This window comes from Telopea speciosissima, chromosome 10 (assembly GCF_018873765.1).
Source record: "Telopea speciosissima isolate NSW1024214 ecotype Mountain lineage chromosome 10, Tspe_v1, whole genome shotgun sequence".
Classification (NCBI taxonomy): domain Eukaryota; kingdom Viridiplantae; phylum Streptophyta; class Magnoliopsida; order Proteales; family Proteaceae; genus Telopea; species Telopea speciosissima.
This window is the reverse complement of record NC_057925.1, coordinates 243,634-260,862: the sequence shown is the minus strand read 5'-3', so window position 1 is coordinate 260,862 and position 17,229 is coordinate 243,634. Positions and strand designations below refer to the sequence as shown.

Below are 17,229 nucleotides of genomic sequence, written 5' to 3'. Positions count from 1 at the left end.
CCACTCGACCCTAGCTGCTGCCCATTCTGTCCATCAAAACCCTAAGATCCCTCTTCTCCATTGACCCTAAAAACCCTAATTTTCTGCTGGGACACATTCAGCCATCAGAAACCTTCCATATTGCAACCGAATCTTCCCCCTAGCCCCTCTAACAGTCGACCTTAACCCCTGCCCCTAAATCCTACTTTAAACCATAATTTTAGTTGTTTTTCCTCATTACAAAACCCGAAACCCTAACCCTAAATCTGCAGAATTTTGAAACCTAACCAAATCCAGATATTTTTATATCATAATGACCCTCTAAACCTGCAGATTAAAACCCTATAAACCCCATTCCCAAATTCCCATCCTAAACCCTAATTTTGCCCTAAAACAGCCCCTAATCAGCCCTAAACAGCAGGCTTACCCTAAGCTTGGTTCTACTTGGTTCCTAGTGGGATTAATTCCTATTCTAGGACTACATTATATCGACTATCATATCAGAAGGGTGATTTTAAGAAATGTATCGTGTCGGAGATAATACGCATGGAAATGTGGAAATGTCAAGATACACATGGAAATACACTTTTGGATCAAAAAACAATATAAATAAGCAATATATAACATGTATCATGCATAAACACTAACGTAGAGAACAATGTATAATGAGAGAATAAACTTTCATCATTTGAGTACAAATCCTTGCAAATGATCAAGTTTGATGCATCAATTAACTTAGTTTTACCTAAATCTATTGATGTATAATAAAAAATAGGATTAAAAACCATGACTTAAACAAAAGATCAAGTTTTTCTGAAACCTACCTTTTCTGTGAAATCTCCTTCAATCACTGATCTCAAAAACAAAATTATAGTCTGATAGTCACATGGGCCTTTAATGGCCATATCGACGTGTATCAGTTGGTATCGACTGTATCGGTCTGTATCGAGCTGTATCGGTCTATATCAAGCTGTATCGATATTCTCACAAAACCCTTTAATGTGCTATTGTAAGTATTGGTACGTATCATATCGTATCGAACGATACAATATGAGACCAATCAAGAATCAAGACATACTATTTTCTAAAATAAAGATACGTATGGGTACTGATAAACTGTGAGAGGTGTTTTTGTGAATTACTGTTACCATGTTACATCTTCGTAATTCCATTTCTCTTTGTGACTACAAGAATAGTATTTAAATCGTGAAGGAACCTGACTACAATTACCCCTAACATGAGGGACATTTGGTGCTATTTACCCAATTTATTTAAATTGTCCTTTCATATTTTTATTGTTCTTCTTAAAATTTTCCCTTGGTTTTTCGGCAAGTACATTGATCTTTTTTTGTAAGGGGGGGTTGTTCTTGTGAGTCTTTGTTGACACCTCAAAATTCTTTCTGATAGGTTCACTCATTGGTCTTGAATGTATATTCTGCAAACCTTACTGACCAAAGCTGTCACCAGGTGTATTGTTCCTTCATGTAGAGGCAGATCCATTGCAATCATGGATTCATGGTTCAAGTAAGCAGAATTGGCAACAGGATTGGCCTCCGCTGATTCCGATTCTGATCCAGTCGGAATCTGCCTGAATGACTTGAACCCTAGAAAAAGCCAAAGAATTGGCCAATTCGGCCAATCCGCGCCTGATTACTTGAACCATGATAGTAATTGAACTCATGGCAGGACTTGGCTCCCAAAATAATGGAGCACAACTCAGGGTTTTGGATTAATGCTCCTGAGTCATTTTCCGTAAAAATTGATCAATTTGAACCCTCTATGGTTCATAGATTAGTACTTCCATGTATGCCAAACTCTCCGCTTGATGCTCACTTGCACCAGTCTTCTCTTTCTCCCTCTGGTTACATAAAGATGAGATCTGCAACCATAAATCCTCTTTATCTATCACCATGTAGATAGCCCTTGTGCTACAATTGTTTCTAATGGAAGCAATGATGGTAATTACTCAGGGAGCTACATGATAAATGTTTATCATGAACAGAAGCTGTAATTGTGTTTACTCTAGACTTCACAGGCAGTCCATTTTGGGCTTAGATGGTTAGGTTCCAAGTGAAAGAAGTCTCTCCTTGAGCTTATGAATGGTTATTTACCTACGATCCACATTGGTGAGAAATACATTCTGTGGCATATGGGTTGCAGATCATTTTATCTTGGATGTTGTACTTTCACTTCATTATGTAGGTTTTTTCTTGCTCCAATAATGGGCCTTTTGCTTGAGCTTTTTTGAGTATCTCCAAGGCAGAAGTGTGGTCATAGGACAAATTTGGTCAGTATCTTATGAATCAGTAGTTCCTTTGCTGATTCAATTAATAAATTATGGAGAGCTGTGGCTTGCCGGAGCTGTAGTTTGTGTATTTCATCAGTGGTTGGTGAGCCCCAAATGATCTTCCTAATCCGACCTTATGCTGTAGAAGTGTGGTCTTAGCAGAACATGAGAAGGGCTATAGAATCTATTCCCAGCTGTAGTGTATTGGATCATTTGGAGAAAAAGAACTCCAGGGATTTTTTTGATAACTCTTTAACTCCAAGGGACATGCTGGTAATGCAAAAGTTGACCTCGAACTAGGGAAACCAGTGGGAGATCGATTGCAGCCAGGACCAACACAATAAGGATGAACAAATTGAATAACTGAAACTTTTATTTTTATTTTTATTTTTTTCTGTTCACATATGAAAGAAGAACATAGAAAAGGATAAGAAGAAGAAGAGATACAGAGAAGATAGAAGAAGAAGGGGGTAGGGGATGGCTTTCTCAGCCAGGGTCTCTCACCCACAACTATCCCATCTGTTGAAACAAGGATATTCTCCTATAAATGATGGCAACATGGCCTGAAAATTCTATTCTCCAAAATCTGTTTCTATTACAAGAGGGGCTGCCTTTTTAATGGAATAGGTCAGCTTACAAAATTAGAAACTTAAGAAATAGTAACTTCTAAAATTAGAAACCTACGGAAAGAGAAACTTGGCTTTAAAGTTCAGCCAACATGCAAGGAACAAAATTAGAAACTAGTAAATGTAGTAACTACTAAAAAGAAAGAAACAAAATTAGAAACTGCTAGATACCTAGACTAAATAACCAAGAAACTATTACTAAAATAGAAACTAAGTTAATGGCAACTTCAAATAGAATATTCCACCAACATCCAGCAGCTAATCTTCACACCAGCCGTCCATATCAGCCCCCAAATCACTGTACATGTGAACAGTAACTTTTTAAAAAAATTTCTGTCTTGGTCTCTTATCTTCTTCATGCTTCTTTTTGGGCTGGGGCTGGGGCTGCCTTAGGTGATGCGCCATCGAACCAACAAAAACTTGCCACATCATCAGACCAGGCTGCCTCTCACATCAGTCGCATCCCACAATCTTGCTGGGCTGGTTTTGGGGCTTGTTCCTGCGGGTACATATGGACTTGTGATCTACATCAGCTAGTTTTGAAGATCATCAGAATTTTGGTTTTTGTGCTAGTAACAAAGGAACACAAAAATTTGGCATGGGCTGAGAATGGTACCAACTGATGGTCCATTGCTTTGGGTAGTTGATGAAACCTTTTGAATGTATATCTTTTTGTATATCCTCAGGATAATCTCCTTTTTTTAATGATAGACACCTTGCTCATCATTTTTCCAATATGTTCCATTTCAACCTTTTATTATAAAAATAGTTTGAATCTGGTGCATTTCCTCTTCTGTTTACTAGAATGTATCAGATAATTCCATTAACATTGCTATCCTGATGTTTTCTAATATCGCTAAGTTTTGCAGTTCACAGAATGTGTGAGTGAGAAGGATTCTGATGGCACTGAAAATTCAGATGGGGGAAGTTTTCCAGATGATTGTGGAGCTAACAGTAGCAATTTGGAATCGTTGCATCTAGTAGATCTGGTTAGTATTTTTCTTCCTCTCTCTCTTTTAATTCCTCCCCCTTCTCTTCGATAAGTAGGTCAGGTTGGTTTCGTACAGCTGTTTTTACCTATTGCCCCCCCCCAAGCTCCATTAATTTTAGTGGTATGACCTACACATTGGCTTTGAATATCAGAAAGACAACCCAAGGACCCGGATAAAGACTCGGTGAATGCATCTTCTCTTAATTCAATGGATGGGTGTAGAAGAGCTTGTCATGTTAATATTACAAATTTAACAAATTAAGCTGCGATTTGAATAAACTCCTGTTCTGTACATTTTCCAGCCACCAACATGGTTATTCACTAATGCCTTATCTCATACATGAATCCTGTTCTCTCATTTCCTTGTATGTCTCCATCTAGGACCAGATTTTCTGCTCAACTAAAAATAAATAAGTTTTTCCTAGCCGCTTCAATCCATGCCCTTTTAGCCTTACCTGTCTCTTTGAGAGCTGCACCATGCACCCTATCATATTTTTAGCCGTTCAGTCATCGGTCTTGAATGCTTGTTCATTAGTGAGCCTCCGCCACCAACATTATCACCGTTGGTTGTATTCCATCATGTGGCTGTGAATTTGCTATTTAAGAATGAACCTGTTTTAGGACCATGCTTCTAAAACTCGGATGCTGGCAGGTTTAGTAGTGTGAACTCCGAGTCTTTTAACTTAAAGGTCTTAGACCCTCAAGTGTTGTCTATAGATGGTTATTTATCATCGGACTTTCTCTTTACATCTTAATCCTAAGTACTCTCCTCACTTCCTTTCCCCATCCTAAATCTCTCTTTCCTCTCTCTCTCTCTCTATATATATATATATTTCATTTCTGCCACTATTTCTTCACATTTTGAAAGCATTTGTCTGATTCTATGCACAGCTAATTTGCCCTTTGCTTTCTTCTTGTTTTGATATGCCAAAAGTACTGTATTTACTTTTATGTGACCCTTTCAGGAAGAGCTGTCCATGATGGGTGGTAACAAAGAGGATAACATGGAGGAGAATCGGCATTCCTCTGAAGTAGTCGAGTGCAATGGACCTGAAACTTCAGAAGCAGATGAGAAGGTATGCACATTGAGTAATGTAGTCTTAGATAGGTAGGAGACCTACTAGGAGCCAAACAACATGATCAAATAGCAAAAGGGGCTGCTGGTTCGAATGGACAGCACTAGGATTTAGGTCAATTCCTAGGATTAGGGTTGGATATCGGGAAAGGGGTTTATAGAGTATTGATGGGCAGGTCTAGAGGGCTATTATGGTATAAAAAGGTTAGGGTTTGGATGAGTTTTGAAATTCTGCAATTTTGGGCAGAATTGAATTTTAGGTCAAAATTAGGGTTAGGTTAGGTTTAGGTTAGGGTTGTCTTATATGGTAATGATAGACAGATGTAGGGAAGTCCAATGGTATAGGTTTTATGATGTTTGAGTGAATGGAAGTAGGTTAGATGAGTTGGACAGCAAGATAAGGTTATTGGAGACGGTTCCTAATGGAGGTAGGAGTAGGGGATTCTAGGGTTTAGGGTGGTGGGGGTTTGATGAAACTTGGATTGAGTGTGAATAATGATGTAAGGGATGTATGCTGAAAGTTTGGTTTGAAACTAATGGACAGATTTGAAGTTATGGAGGAATCCTAGTTAGGGTAGGAGTGAGAAGAAGAAGTTTTAAACAAAGTTCAGATTCAAACTCACTGGATTTGAAGAGATCTTCAATGGCAGCAGCTTTGAAGATGAACAATGGGGTCTCCCGATCTACAAGATGCAAGGAGATAAGTAGCAGCCCTCCCAATCTTCACGATGCAAGAAGTCGATTGGAGATCCACCAATCCCTTCACCTTGATATTACTCACAAGGCACACTCATGATGGAGCAAAGGCAGCAACAAAGGCAGCAAGCATAAAACTGAGTTTTTATTAATCAAAATTCGTATCCAATGCTGGCCTCCCTTACAAACTTATATAGAAGACTCAAAAATAGACTTAGACACTAAAAAAGGAATGGCCTAACCCTATCCCTAACCTATTAGGTAAACTTAAACTGACTAGGAAACTAGAATACTAAAGGAAATAGACTCAAAACATGGCTGGACTTATAGAGTTCTAATCAAGCCCAACTTACATCACATGACCACTTAACTAAGTCATATGATCACTTAAATTGAATCAATTGGATGCAACCAATTTAAACTGGTTCAATTAAAAAATATAAAAATAAACTAAGTATTGGGTTAATCCCGTATGCAACCTATATACCCATATTTTAGGCCCATAAAAGTGGCCTATTACATTAGAAATCCATGGGATCAAAGGTTCAACATGCATGTAACTCAACCCTAGACTTATTCCCAATGAAACAAGCCCTATTTGGTGATGAATCTGCATCATTGAGAGCCTTGTCACTTCCACTCAAGATGCTCCCTGCTTTGGTTCAAAGTTCACCTACATCCCATGCTTGGGTCCTTTGTGGCTATTGAGTGTAATGCCTACTTTCATCTAAATAATCATGTTGGCACTATAGTAGTTTTAAAGAGTTTTGTTATAAATCATAGTTATAACTATTTCATTCCATAACCTGTTGGTGAAAATAATACAATTTTTCTTTTGAATATTCATTCCCTGTTTGGCCATCCTTGAAGGAGGGGTGGGGGTGGGATCCACGGTTTAGAATAAAATATAGAAGATCATTGTAGTAGGGACCACAGTAACCAGGATCTGAGTTGAAATTTGAAGGAAAATTTCAGAAAATATGACAAAATTCAGAAGGTATTTACACTTCTTGAGCTCTGTATCTATGGGTCAATTTTTCAGAGATCTCAGAAATAAAAAGAAGAGATGGGGCTGTGAGCAAGGACGGTAAATCAGAATTGTAACTTCTCAAAGCAGTATGAAACAAGGTTGATATTTCACCAACAGAATCGCCTGAATCTATTGATGATTTCCGGGCCAGAAAATAATATTTTAATATAGCTGAAAAAGCGCAATGTGTTAGTTGGAGGAAAAAATCAGAAAGAAAGTATGAATTTAGTTCTGTATTTTTAGATTTGAAAAACTAGAAATCAATCTTAGAATTTCAGAGAGCATTTTTTTTGGGGGATGAGTGAAGATCATTACCAAAACCCCAAAAGGGGGGGGGGGGGGACAATACAAGCCTCAAGTCAAGCCCTAAGAAGGCGGGCCTTGAGACCAAAGAAGAGAATCAGCTAAACCCCAGGATACAATAATAAGCCTGTTACTTGGGGTAAAAAGAAGTGATCTACAAGGGAGCGTATGGAGTTAGGAGCTAACATAAAAAAGATGGCATTCCAAATCATGTCAATAGAACAAGAATTGGAGGTCCATCTTCGAAGGTTCCACTCCATCCAAATGTGAGATATAGCAACCTCAAACACTAGCTTACTAGCAGTATCGCAGATTGTGCCACCTGAGAAAGCTTTCACCATCCAAAGATATTCCCTAGCAAAGGGAAGAGGTCTTCTACTATGAAGCCAAATTGATGCAGCACCAAGTTCCCACACCCGAAGGAAGAAGAAGAAGCAGCCCTGAAATTAGGGTTTAGTTTGGAGCCAGAGCTTAGGTTTACATTTAGTAGGTTCTTTTTTCCTCCTTGGTAATGAATTTCTTATTCACCCAAAAAAAAAATAAAAATTGAACGGTTCAAACCATGGTTCAATTTAAGTGATTTAATTACGGGGAAAATATAGGGACACCCCCTCAACTATGGCCCCTTTTCATGTACACCCCCTCAACTCACCGTTACCTAACTAACAGAAAATATAAATTTTCTAAAATACCATCCATACCTATATACATTAAAAAAAGGACCAAACTACCCTAAGTCCTCCCACCCTTCTAGTGATTTCAACATGAATCAGAGAGCTCACCGAAGTTGCTTTTCTATCTGGAGAAATTGCTGTTGCTTATCCTCTGATTGAACTCAAAAAATCTCAGACCATCTATGAATTTGAATTCTGGAAGAATAAGTGTTTCTTATTCTTTTAACAAGCTATAATGAATAGTCACATTGCGTTCACCATGTTTATCCTACTAATCACAACAACTTTTCCTTCTCCCATTAGATATTTCAGCAGTAACAACGGCCATGTTCTTATAGCTGCAATTGCAGAGCCCACCAAAAAGATCAATTAATCCATTGTAGATATCTACGCAAAAAACTCATTTGTTTTTGCACAACCATTTGAGAATCAAGTGTAATTTTTGTTCCTTCTCAAAATCTAAAGCATTTTTTTTTTGGGGTAAAAAATCTAAAGCATTGGATGCCTCACGCTCTGAAACTAATATGTACAAGCTCATGTTAATTCGTGCGTACACCCAAACATGGGGTTTTCAGGAAATGAATTTTCAATATTCGGCCAAGCTCCCCCAATTAACATCGCTGGCTCTGTCAACAACTTTACCCACATTAGTAGAACACGGGAGGCGCAAGTGGATGTTTCTTTCGAAGGAACAGATTCTAGGCAGAGCTTCCATATATTCGGATGTGGCTCGTGATTTTGGTCTTCCTTAGGGTCCCCCTCTCCATTGCAGGAAGGCACCCATTTCTGCTGTGTTGGGTTGTCCTGGCATTTCATTTAAGTGGAAACCCACCAAACATCTACTAACCTAGCTTACTAATGAAGAGGAAGAAGAGGAAGTGGAAGAGGTGCAAGAGCGCTTGGTGTTCTTGCTGGTACTGTCGCTAACAGGGATGTTACAAGGGTGTTAGCAGTAGGACTTGCAGAAGTCGCAAGGCTGTTAGAGGTTGTAGCAGGTGGAGTTGCTACGTGGGCAGCAAACATTTTCACAATACAACGGAAGTGGAGTTCCCATGTGTGATAGTTTCGCCTTTTGCTGCTGCTCGCTAGTGTCCGAAAGCCTTTCTTCTACTCCTCTGCTATGGGTAGACGACCACTACTCACCACCTGTTTTCCCATCTTCTGAAGTACGATGTCATGCTGGGTCAGACGTTCTTCATAATGCCGGTTTGGCTCGCCGGAGAAGGGTGTGAGATGTGAAGTGGTTGGAGAGAGAGAATGGCATGAGTTGTATCTACCCCTAAAAGGGTATTTTCGTCTTCAAACTTATAATTTGGGCAAATTTGGGTAATCTGGTCCTAAAAAAATAGTTGGGCGAGTATTGACGTTTAAAACTAAACGGCAGTTAATTTGATGGACTAATTTACATGGTTTCAATAGATGAGGGGGTGTGTTTGAAAGGTTTTGAAGATGAGGGGGTGTACATGAAAAGGGGGCATAGTTGAGGGGGTGCCCCTATATTTTCCCCTTTAATTGTCTTTTGTTTTAAGTTATTAGGGGTAAGTAGGTCTTTTAACTTTTAAAAATTTTAAGTTGTTTGAATTAGGTTCCCCTCTCCACGATATAAGTGAGGGAAGAGTTTAAATTGTATTAGGATTTGGCCTATGGCCTTTTATTATAAATATTAATCGTGAGAGGCGCCTCCACAAGTTTTAGAATTAAAAAAGGGTTAAATACACATGCCCCCCTAAAATGGACCCAATATTCCACATGCACCCCTAAGATTCTGACAATTCCACACGCCCTCCTTGAAAATTCCACGTACACCCCTACTTTTCTACTTAAAGCCATTTAAGTCCACGCCGTTAATATCAGGCGTTAGACGTTAAATTATTTTTTTATTGACCAAACTACCCTTTCTTCTAACAACCCTTGTAATTTGAAAAGACCTTTTTACCCTGCCCCATGTGTTCTTAAGAAACTAACCCCACCTCTTGCTCCGGCGACCACCACCTCTTTCATTTTTATTTTTTCACAATATTAAAGAAAATAGTCTGAACACATTGTTCAACACACAGGAACATAAGAAAACCCTAGAAATATCTGCATCTAACATCGACTCATTTATTAGAACTCAAAGACTAAGTAAATGGAGAAGGGAGGAGGGAGGGAAGGAAGGAGCAGATTGGTTACCTTCGAAGGATAGCAGCACTTCCCTGGTGAGCTAAAAACGATGCAGCTTTAGAGTGTGGTGAATCGAAGTAAGGGATCAATTTTGGTTTCATAGAACTCGTTCCGGAGCTGTGAAGATCAAGAGCAGGTTGAATTCAGGGACTAAAAAAGAGCCCTAAATCGTAAATTGAATTTGAAAAAGGAGGAAAAGGAACTGATTGGGTTTATGATCATGGCGTTGGGAGGTTTGGAGATGTTGGAGATGGGGTTGAAGGTAACCAAAGTGGGCGTTGTGTTGAAGGATGGATTGAAGAGTCTGGAGCTGGAGATGCTGGGCATTGCGGGTGCTATCATCCAATTTCTTCAGTATCTCATTGTCTCCGTCCATCATCATCATCTTCCTCCTCTCATTCACCCCCTTGTTAAGACACCTAAGAAAACAAATAACAGAGGAGCAGCAGCAACGACCAAGTTTTTCTTCTCATGCTAGGTGGGTTTTTAATACACTAGTTCTGAAATTTTGGGGTTTTCAGTTTGATTGTGATTGCAAATGGAACTGATTGGGTTTTTCTGTTTGATTGTGATTGCAAATGGAACTGATCTAGATTTTAACGAATTTTCTTAGTTTGTGAATCTTCTTTCGGATTTTTTCTTCTCCTGATTAAATATTAAGAACGAAAGTTGTTGAAGCTTCTTCTTCTTCTTCGACCTGTCCCGACAGCTCTGTTTTTGAGAACTATCGTTCTTCATTTTTCCTGGATCTTGAATGAGTGGAACGTGATTTTAATTTTGGGAAAAGTCTCTTTTAGAATCTTCTACAAGAGAGTAAATCTATCTGAAGAAAGCGCTTGGAAATTCTGATGGGATCATCCGAGAGCGAGAAGGAGAGGGAGACAGAAAGAAGGGTAATGGATGGTGGCAAGAAGTACTGGTTGCTGAAGACGGAGGTGGGTGAGTGGTCGTGGGAGAAGATGATTTGGGGAAGATGAGGGCATTTTGGTCTTCCCTCATTCTTCCCTTGTGCAAAATGGAAGAGAATGTGTTACTCATAAGGGCATTGTGGTAATTATGCCCTAGTGAGGGTATAATTGTACATTACATTTTTCAATTTCAAATCCGTTAGCATTTAACGCCTGATATTAACGGCGTGGACTTAAATGGCTTTAAGTTGAAAAGTAGGGGGTGTGCATGGAATTTTCAAGGGGTGCGTGTGGAATTGTCAGAACCTTAGGGGTGCATGCGGAATATTGGGTTCATTTTAGGGGGGTATGTGTATTTAACTCCGTGTTGCTGCTGCTGCTCCTTGAGAGTGTACGTCCTTGTGGTTCTATCAAGGTGGGAAGGGTAGGTGGATCTCCTACGACTCCTTACGCCGTGACGGCTGGGAGGTAATGTAGTTCTAGATAGGGTAAAGCCCTACTAGAAGCCAATTAAACCAGGACCAATAACAAGAAACAAAGGGGCTGCTGGTTCTGCAGTTTCAGTAGGACAGAATTGCAGTTTTAGGTCAAATCTAGGGCTTAGGTTAGGATAATGGAAAGGGGGCTTAGGGGGTATGGCTAGGCAGGTTTATAGGACTCTAATAATGTAGGTATTATAGAGTTTTAAGTGTTTTGAAAATTCTGTAAAACTGGACAGCAAGATCTAGGGTTTAATGGAGTTAGGGTTTATGGGATTCAAACAAAAAATAAAGGGGATCAATTGGGGGAAAGGATTAGAGGGTTAGAAGAAGAAATTGGGTGTCAAACTTACTGGAGATTCCACTGGCAGCAGCTTGAACAGATGTGAAGGATAGAACCACCTTCGAATTGAAGAAGATCCTCCCAGCCGTCACGGCGTAAGGAGTCAACCGGATTCCACCAGTCCCTTTCCACCTTGATAGAACCACAAGGATGCACACTCAACAGAGCAACACTCAAAAGAGCAGGGCAGCAGCTATGGCAGCAAACAAAAAGCTTTTCATTAATCAAATTCGTGTTCCAGGCTTTGCCCCCTTACAACCTTATATAAATGACTCAAAAATAGACTTCTACTCTAAAAAGGAAAGGCCTAACCCAATCCCTAACCTATTAGATAACTTAAACTGATTAGGAAACTAAAATAGACTCAAAATAGAGTCCTAATGACTTAAAAACAACTTAAACTACTTAAAATAAAGAAGATTCCCTACTAGCCAATAGGATATAAGAACCTCTTAGCCAATAGGATCACTTCACTTAAATTAGACCAATTGAACCAATTGGATGCAACCAATTCTAAACCGGTTCAATCTAAAAATAGGAAAATAAACTAAGTATTGGGCTAATCCCGTATGCAACCTATATGCCCCTAGTTTAGGCTCATTAAAGTGGCCTAATACATAAAAAACCCTTGGGAACAAAGGCCCAACATGTATATAACCCAACCCTAGGCCTATTTCTAAAGAAATAAGCCCTATTTGGTGATCATTCTGCATCAACTCTCCCCAACTTGAAAAAATTCGTCCTCGAATTTTGTAGTGATGAGGGGGAATCAACATGTGACCAGCAGCTTTGACCATCCCCAAACAGAATTCCGGTGAAGCAGGAACATTGGGGATAAAATCTTCAAAGCGTGGAGCTTTCTCTTCAAAGACCCATGGTGGCATAACAAACTCTATGTGTTCGACCTTTGAATCAATATCAACTATGTATGTCGGGTTCATAGAGTCTTCAACGTTGATAACCTTCTCATGTAAAACTTGAGGCACAAGCTGTACCTCTTCAAGAACAACATCTTGAATGCCAACGATTTCCCGTGGAGTGCTATCAACCACCTCTTCATCTTCTGCTGTTTCAGCTTTGTCTACTTTGTTTTCTTCAACATTGACTGCTTTACTAGAATCTTCTGTTAGCGCATCAGCCGTTGGTGAAACTTCAAACACAGTCGATGCCACTTGCATTTGAGTTGACATGTTCGGCAGTCCCTGTGGCTGTACAGTTGATGTGGTCACCTTTGGTTGTAACCCTTTTAGAGTAAACAAACGGTATAGACGGTGTCGATCAGGTAGGACACACGAGTTGTTTTCAGGTTCAATCCAACCTTGTCGCTCGTCCAACCAATTACAACCTACTCCAATAACGCTCCTTGGAGATGGTACCGGCTTACACCAAGCACCGTCAGAGTATGAGGAACACTCAAATTCAACAAAGACTTGACCTGTAGGCATGATGCAAATCTCTCCTGACTGGGACAACATATCCACCACAGATTGTGAAATAATGTTGTTACGTCGTCTCTCATCAACAACTAATATGGCTGTGCTCCCATTGGGTAGACGAACTCGGGTCTTGAAAACGAAGGGAGGTGGGTCTTTCGAGGCTTGGTTGGAGCTTCCCTCCGCCATAGCTTTGATACCAAAATAATGTAGTTCTAGATAGGGTAAAGCCCTACTAGAAGCCAATTAAACCAGACCAATAACAAGAAACAAAGGGGCTGTTGGTTCTGCAGTTTGATGAGGACAGATGCGCTTTTAGGTCAAATCTAGGGCTTAGGTTAGGATAATGGAAAGGGGGCTTAGGGGTATGGCTAGGCAGGTTTATAGGACTCTAATAATGTAGGTATTATAGAGTTTTAAGTGTTTTGAAAATTCTGTAAAACTGGACAGCAAGATCTAGGGTTTAATGGAGTTGGGGTTTATGGGATTCAAACAAAAATAAAGGGGATCAATTGGGGAAAGGATTAGAGGGTTAGAAGAAGAAATTGGGTGTCAAACTTACTGGAGATTCCACTGGCAAGAACAGATGTGAAGGATAGAACCACCTTCGAATTGAAGAAGATCCTCCCACCGTCACGGCGTAAGGAGTCAACCGATTCCACCCCCTTTCCACCTTGATAGAACCACAAGGATGCACACTCAGCAGAGCAACACTCAAAAGAGCGGGCGCGACTATGGCGCAAACAAAAAGCTTTTCATTAATCAAATTCGTGTTCCAGGCTTTGTCCCCTTACAACCTTATATAAATGACTCAAAAATAGACTTCTACTCTAAAAAGGAAAGGCCTAACCCAATCCCTAACCTATTAGATAACTTAAACTGATTAGGAAACTAAAATAGACTCAAAATAGAGTCCTAATGACTTAAAAACAACTTAAACTACTTAAAATAAAGAAGATTCCCTACTAGCCAATAGGATATAAGAACCTCTTAGCCAATAGGATCACTTCACTTAAATTAGACCAATTGAACCAATTGGATGCAACCAATTCTAAACCGGTTCAATCTAAAAATAGGAAAATAAACTAAGTATTGGGCTAATCCCGTATGCAACCTATATGCCCCTAGTTTAGGCTCATTAAAGTGGCCTAATACATAAAAAACCCTTGGGAACAAAGGCCCAACATGTATATAACCCAACCCTAGGCCTATTTCTAAAGAAATAAGCCCTATTTGGTGATCATTCTGCATCAACTCTCCCCAACTTGAAAAAATTCGTCCTCGAATTTTGTAGTGATGAGGGGGAATCAACATGTGACCAGCAGCTTTGACCATCCCCAAACAGAATTCGGTGAAGCAGGAACATTGGGGATAAAATCTTCAAAGCGTGGAGCTTTCTCTTCAAAGACCCATGGTGGCATAACAAACTCTATGTGTTCGACCTTTGAATCAATATCAACTATGTATGTCGGGTTCATAGAGTCTTCAACGTTGATAACCTTCTCATGTAAAACTTGAGGCACAAGCTGTACCTCTTCAAGAACAACATCTTGAATGCCAACGATTTCCCGTGGAGTGCTATCAACCACCTCTTCATCTTCTGCTGTTTCAGCTTTGTCTACTTTGTTTTCTTCAACATTGACTGCTTTACTAGAATCTTCTGTTAGCGCATCAGCCGTTGGTGAAACTTCAAACACAGTCGATGCCACTTGCATTTGAGTTGACATGTTCGGCAGTCCCTGTGGCTGTACAGTTGATGTGGTCACCTTTGGTTGTAACCCTTTTAGAGTAAACAAACGGTATAGACGGTGTCGATCAGGTAGGACACACGAGTTGTTTTCAGGTTCAATCCAACCTTGTCGCTCGTCCAACCAATTACAACCTACTCCAATAACGCTCCTTGGAGATGGTACCGGCTTACACCAAGCACCGCGTAGTATGAGGAACACTCAAATTCAACAAAGACTTGACTGTAGGCATGATGCAAATCTCTCCGACGGGACAACATATCCACCACAGATTGTGAAATAATGTTGTTACGTCGTCTCTCATCAACAACTAATATGGCTGTGCTCCCATTGGGTAGACGAACTCGGGTCTTGAAAACGAAGGGAGGTGGGTCTTTCGAGGCTTGGTTGGAGCTTCCCTCCGCCATAGCTTTGATACCAAAATAATGTAGTTCTAGATAGGGTAAAGCCCTACTAGAAGCCAATTAAACCAGGACCAATAACAAGAAACAAAGGGGCTGTTGGTTCTGCAGTTTCAGTAGGACAGAATTGCAGTTTTAGGTCAAATCTAGGGCTTAGGTTAGGATAATGGAAAGGGGGCTTAGGGGGTATGGCTAGGCAGGTTTATAGGACTCTAATAATGTAGGTATTATAGAGTTTTAAGTGTTTTGAAAATTCTGTAAAACTGGACAGCAAGATCTAGGGTTTAATGGAGTTGGGGTTTATGGGATTCAAACAAAAAATAAAGGGGATCAATTGGGGGAAAGGATTAGAGGGTTAGAAGAAGAAATTGGGTGTCAAACTTACTGGAGATTCCACTGGCAGCAGCTTGAACAGATGTGAAGGATAGAACCACCTTCGAATTGAAGAAGATCCTCCCAGCCGTCACGGCGTAAGGAGTCAACCGGATTCCACCAGTCCCTTTCCACCTTGATAGAACCACAAGGATGCACACTCAGCAGAGCAACACTCAAAAGAGCAGGGCAGCAGCTATGGCAGCAAACAAAAAGCTTTTCATTAATCAAATTCGTGTTCCAGGCTTTGTCCCCTTACAACCTTATATAAATGACTCAAAAATAGACTTCTACTCTAAAAAGGAAAGGCCTAACCCAATCCCTAACCTATTAGATAACTTAAACTGATTAGGAAACTAAAATAGACTCAAAATAGAGTCCTAATGACTTAAAAACAACTTAAACTACTTAAAATAAAGAAGATTCCCTACTAGCCAATAGGATATAAGAACCTCTTAGCCAATAGGATCACTTCACTTAAATTAGACCAATTGAACCAATTGGATGCAACCAATTCTAAACCGGTTCAATCTAAAAATAGGAAAATAAACTAAGTATTGGGCTAATCCCGTATGCAACCTATATGCCCCTAGTTTAGGCTCATTAAAGTGGCCTAATACATAAAAAACCCTTGGGAACAAAGGCCCAACATGTATATAACCCAACCCTAGGCCTATTTCTAAAGAAATAAGCCCTATTTGGTGATCATTCTGCATCAGGAGGGCTCCTAAGATTGAAGGTGGTTCTATCCTTCTCTGTTGTCCAAGCTTGCTGTCAGTGGATTCTACTATAAGTTTGAGACCTAATTCTGTTTCTAACCCTCTACTTCCCCCAATCGATTCCCCTTTGTTTTTGTTTGAATTTCATAAACCCTAATCACCCTTGTCAGTGGATTCTACTGTAAGTTTGAGACCTAATTCTGTTTCTAACCCTCTACTTCCCCCAATCGATTCCCCTTTGTTTTTGTTTGAATTTCATAAACCCTAATCAGAATTTCATCAGATTTGGATCATAGCATCCCCAACACTTCCTAATGTAGTCCTAGATAGGTAGGAGACCTACTAGGAGTCAAACAACAAGATCAAACAACAAAAGAGGCTGCTGGTTCGAATGGACAGCACTAGGATTTAGGTCAATTCCTAGGGTTTGGGTTGGATATTGGGAAAGGGGTTTATAGGGTATTAATGGGCAGGTCTAGGGGGTCAATATGGTATAAAAATAATAGGATTTGGGAAGGTTTTAAAATTCTGCAATTCTGGACAGAATTGAGTTGCAGATTTTAGGTTTAATGGAGTGGGGGAATGGAGGGGCTGTAGTGGAGACTAAGGGCTGTGTTTAAGGTCAAGTGTAGGGAGAGGTGCGGAGAATATAGGCTGGAAGTATGGTTCGAAATTGATGGCCAGATCTGTAGTTATGAGGGAGTCCTAGTTGAGGTAGGAGTTGCAGGTTTAATGGAAATTAGGGTTTGATGGATGGAGGGGGGTGTGGATTAGGTTAGAGGATGAAGAGGGGAAGGATATCTGTAAGAAACTAAGATTACTTACTAGTTTGATCTCCTTCAAAGGCAGCAGCAGCAGCTTGAAGAAGCTCGATTGAATAAGAAGAAAGACCTCCTGATCTACAAGATGCAAGGAGTCGATCGGAGTCCACCAATCCCTTCAACCTTGATATTACTCACAAGGCACACTCACGATGGAGCAAAGGCAGCAACAAAGGCAGCA

General features: G+C 40.0%; 1 protein-coding gene across 2 annotated transcripts in view; it reads left to right on the top strand.

The window, feature by feature from the left end:
• The window catches only part of LOC122642444 (serine/threonine-protein kinase rio2-like), a 43,985-nt gene that overhangs the window by 17,800 nt on the left and 8,956 nt on the right, over positions 1-17,229 (top strand). For both annotated transcript variants that reach the window (XM_043835918.1, XM_043835919.1), the window contains exons 11-12: positions 3,762-3,881; positions 4,849-4,959. In XM_043835918.1, coding sequence (XP_043691853.1) covers positions 3,762-3,881; positions 4,849-4,959 — 231 coding nt within the window. The remainder of the gene's footprint in view (positions 1-3,761; positions 3,882-4,848; positions 4,960-17,229) is intronic.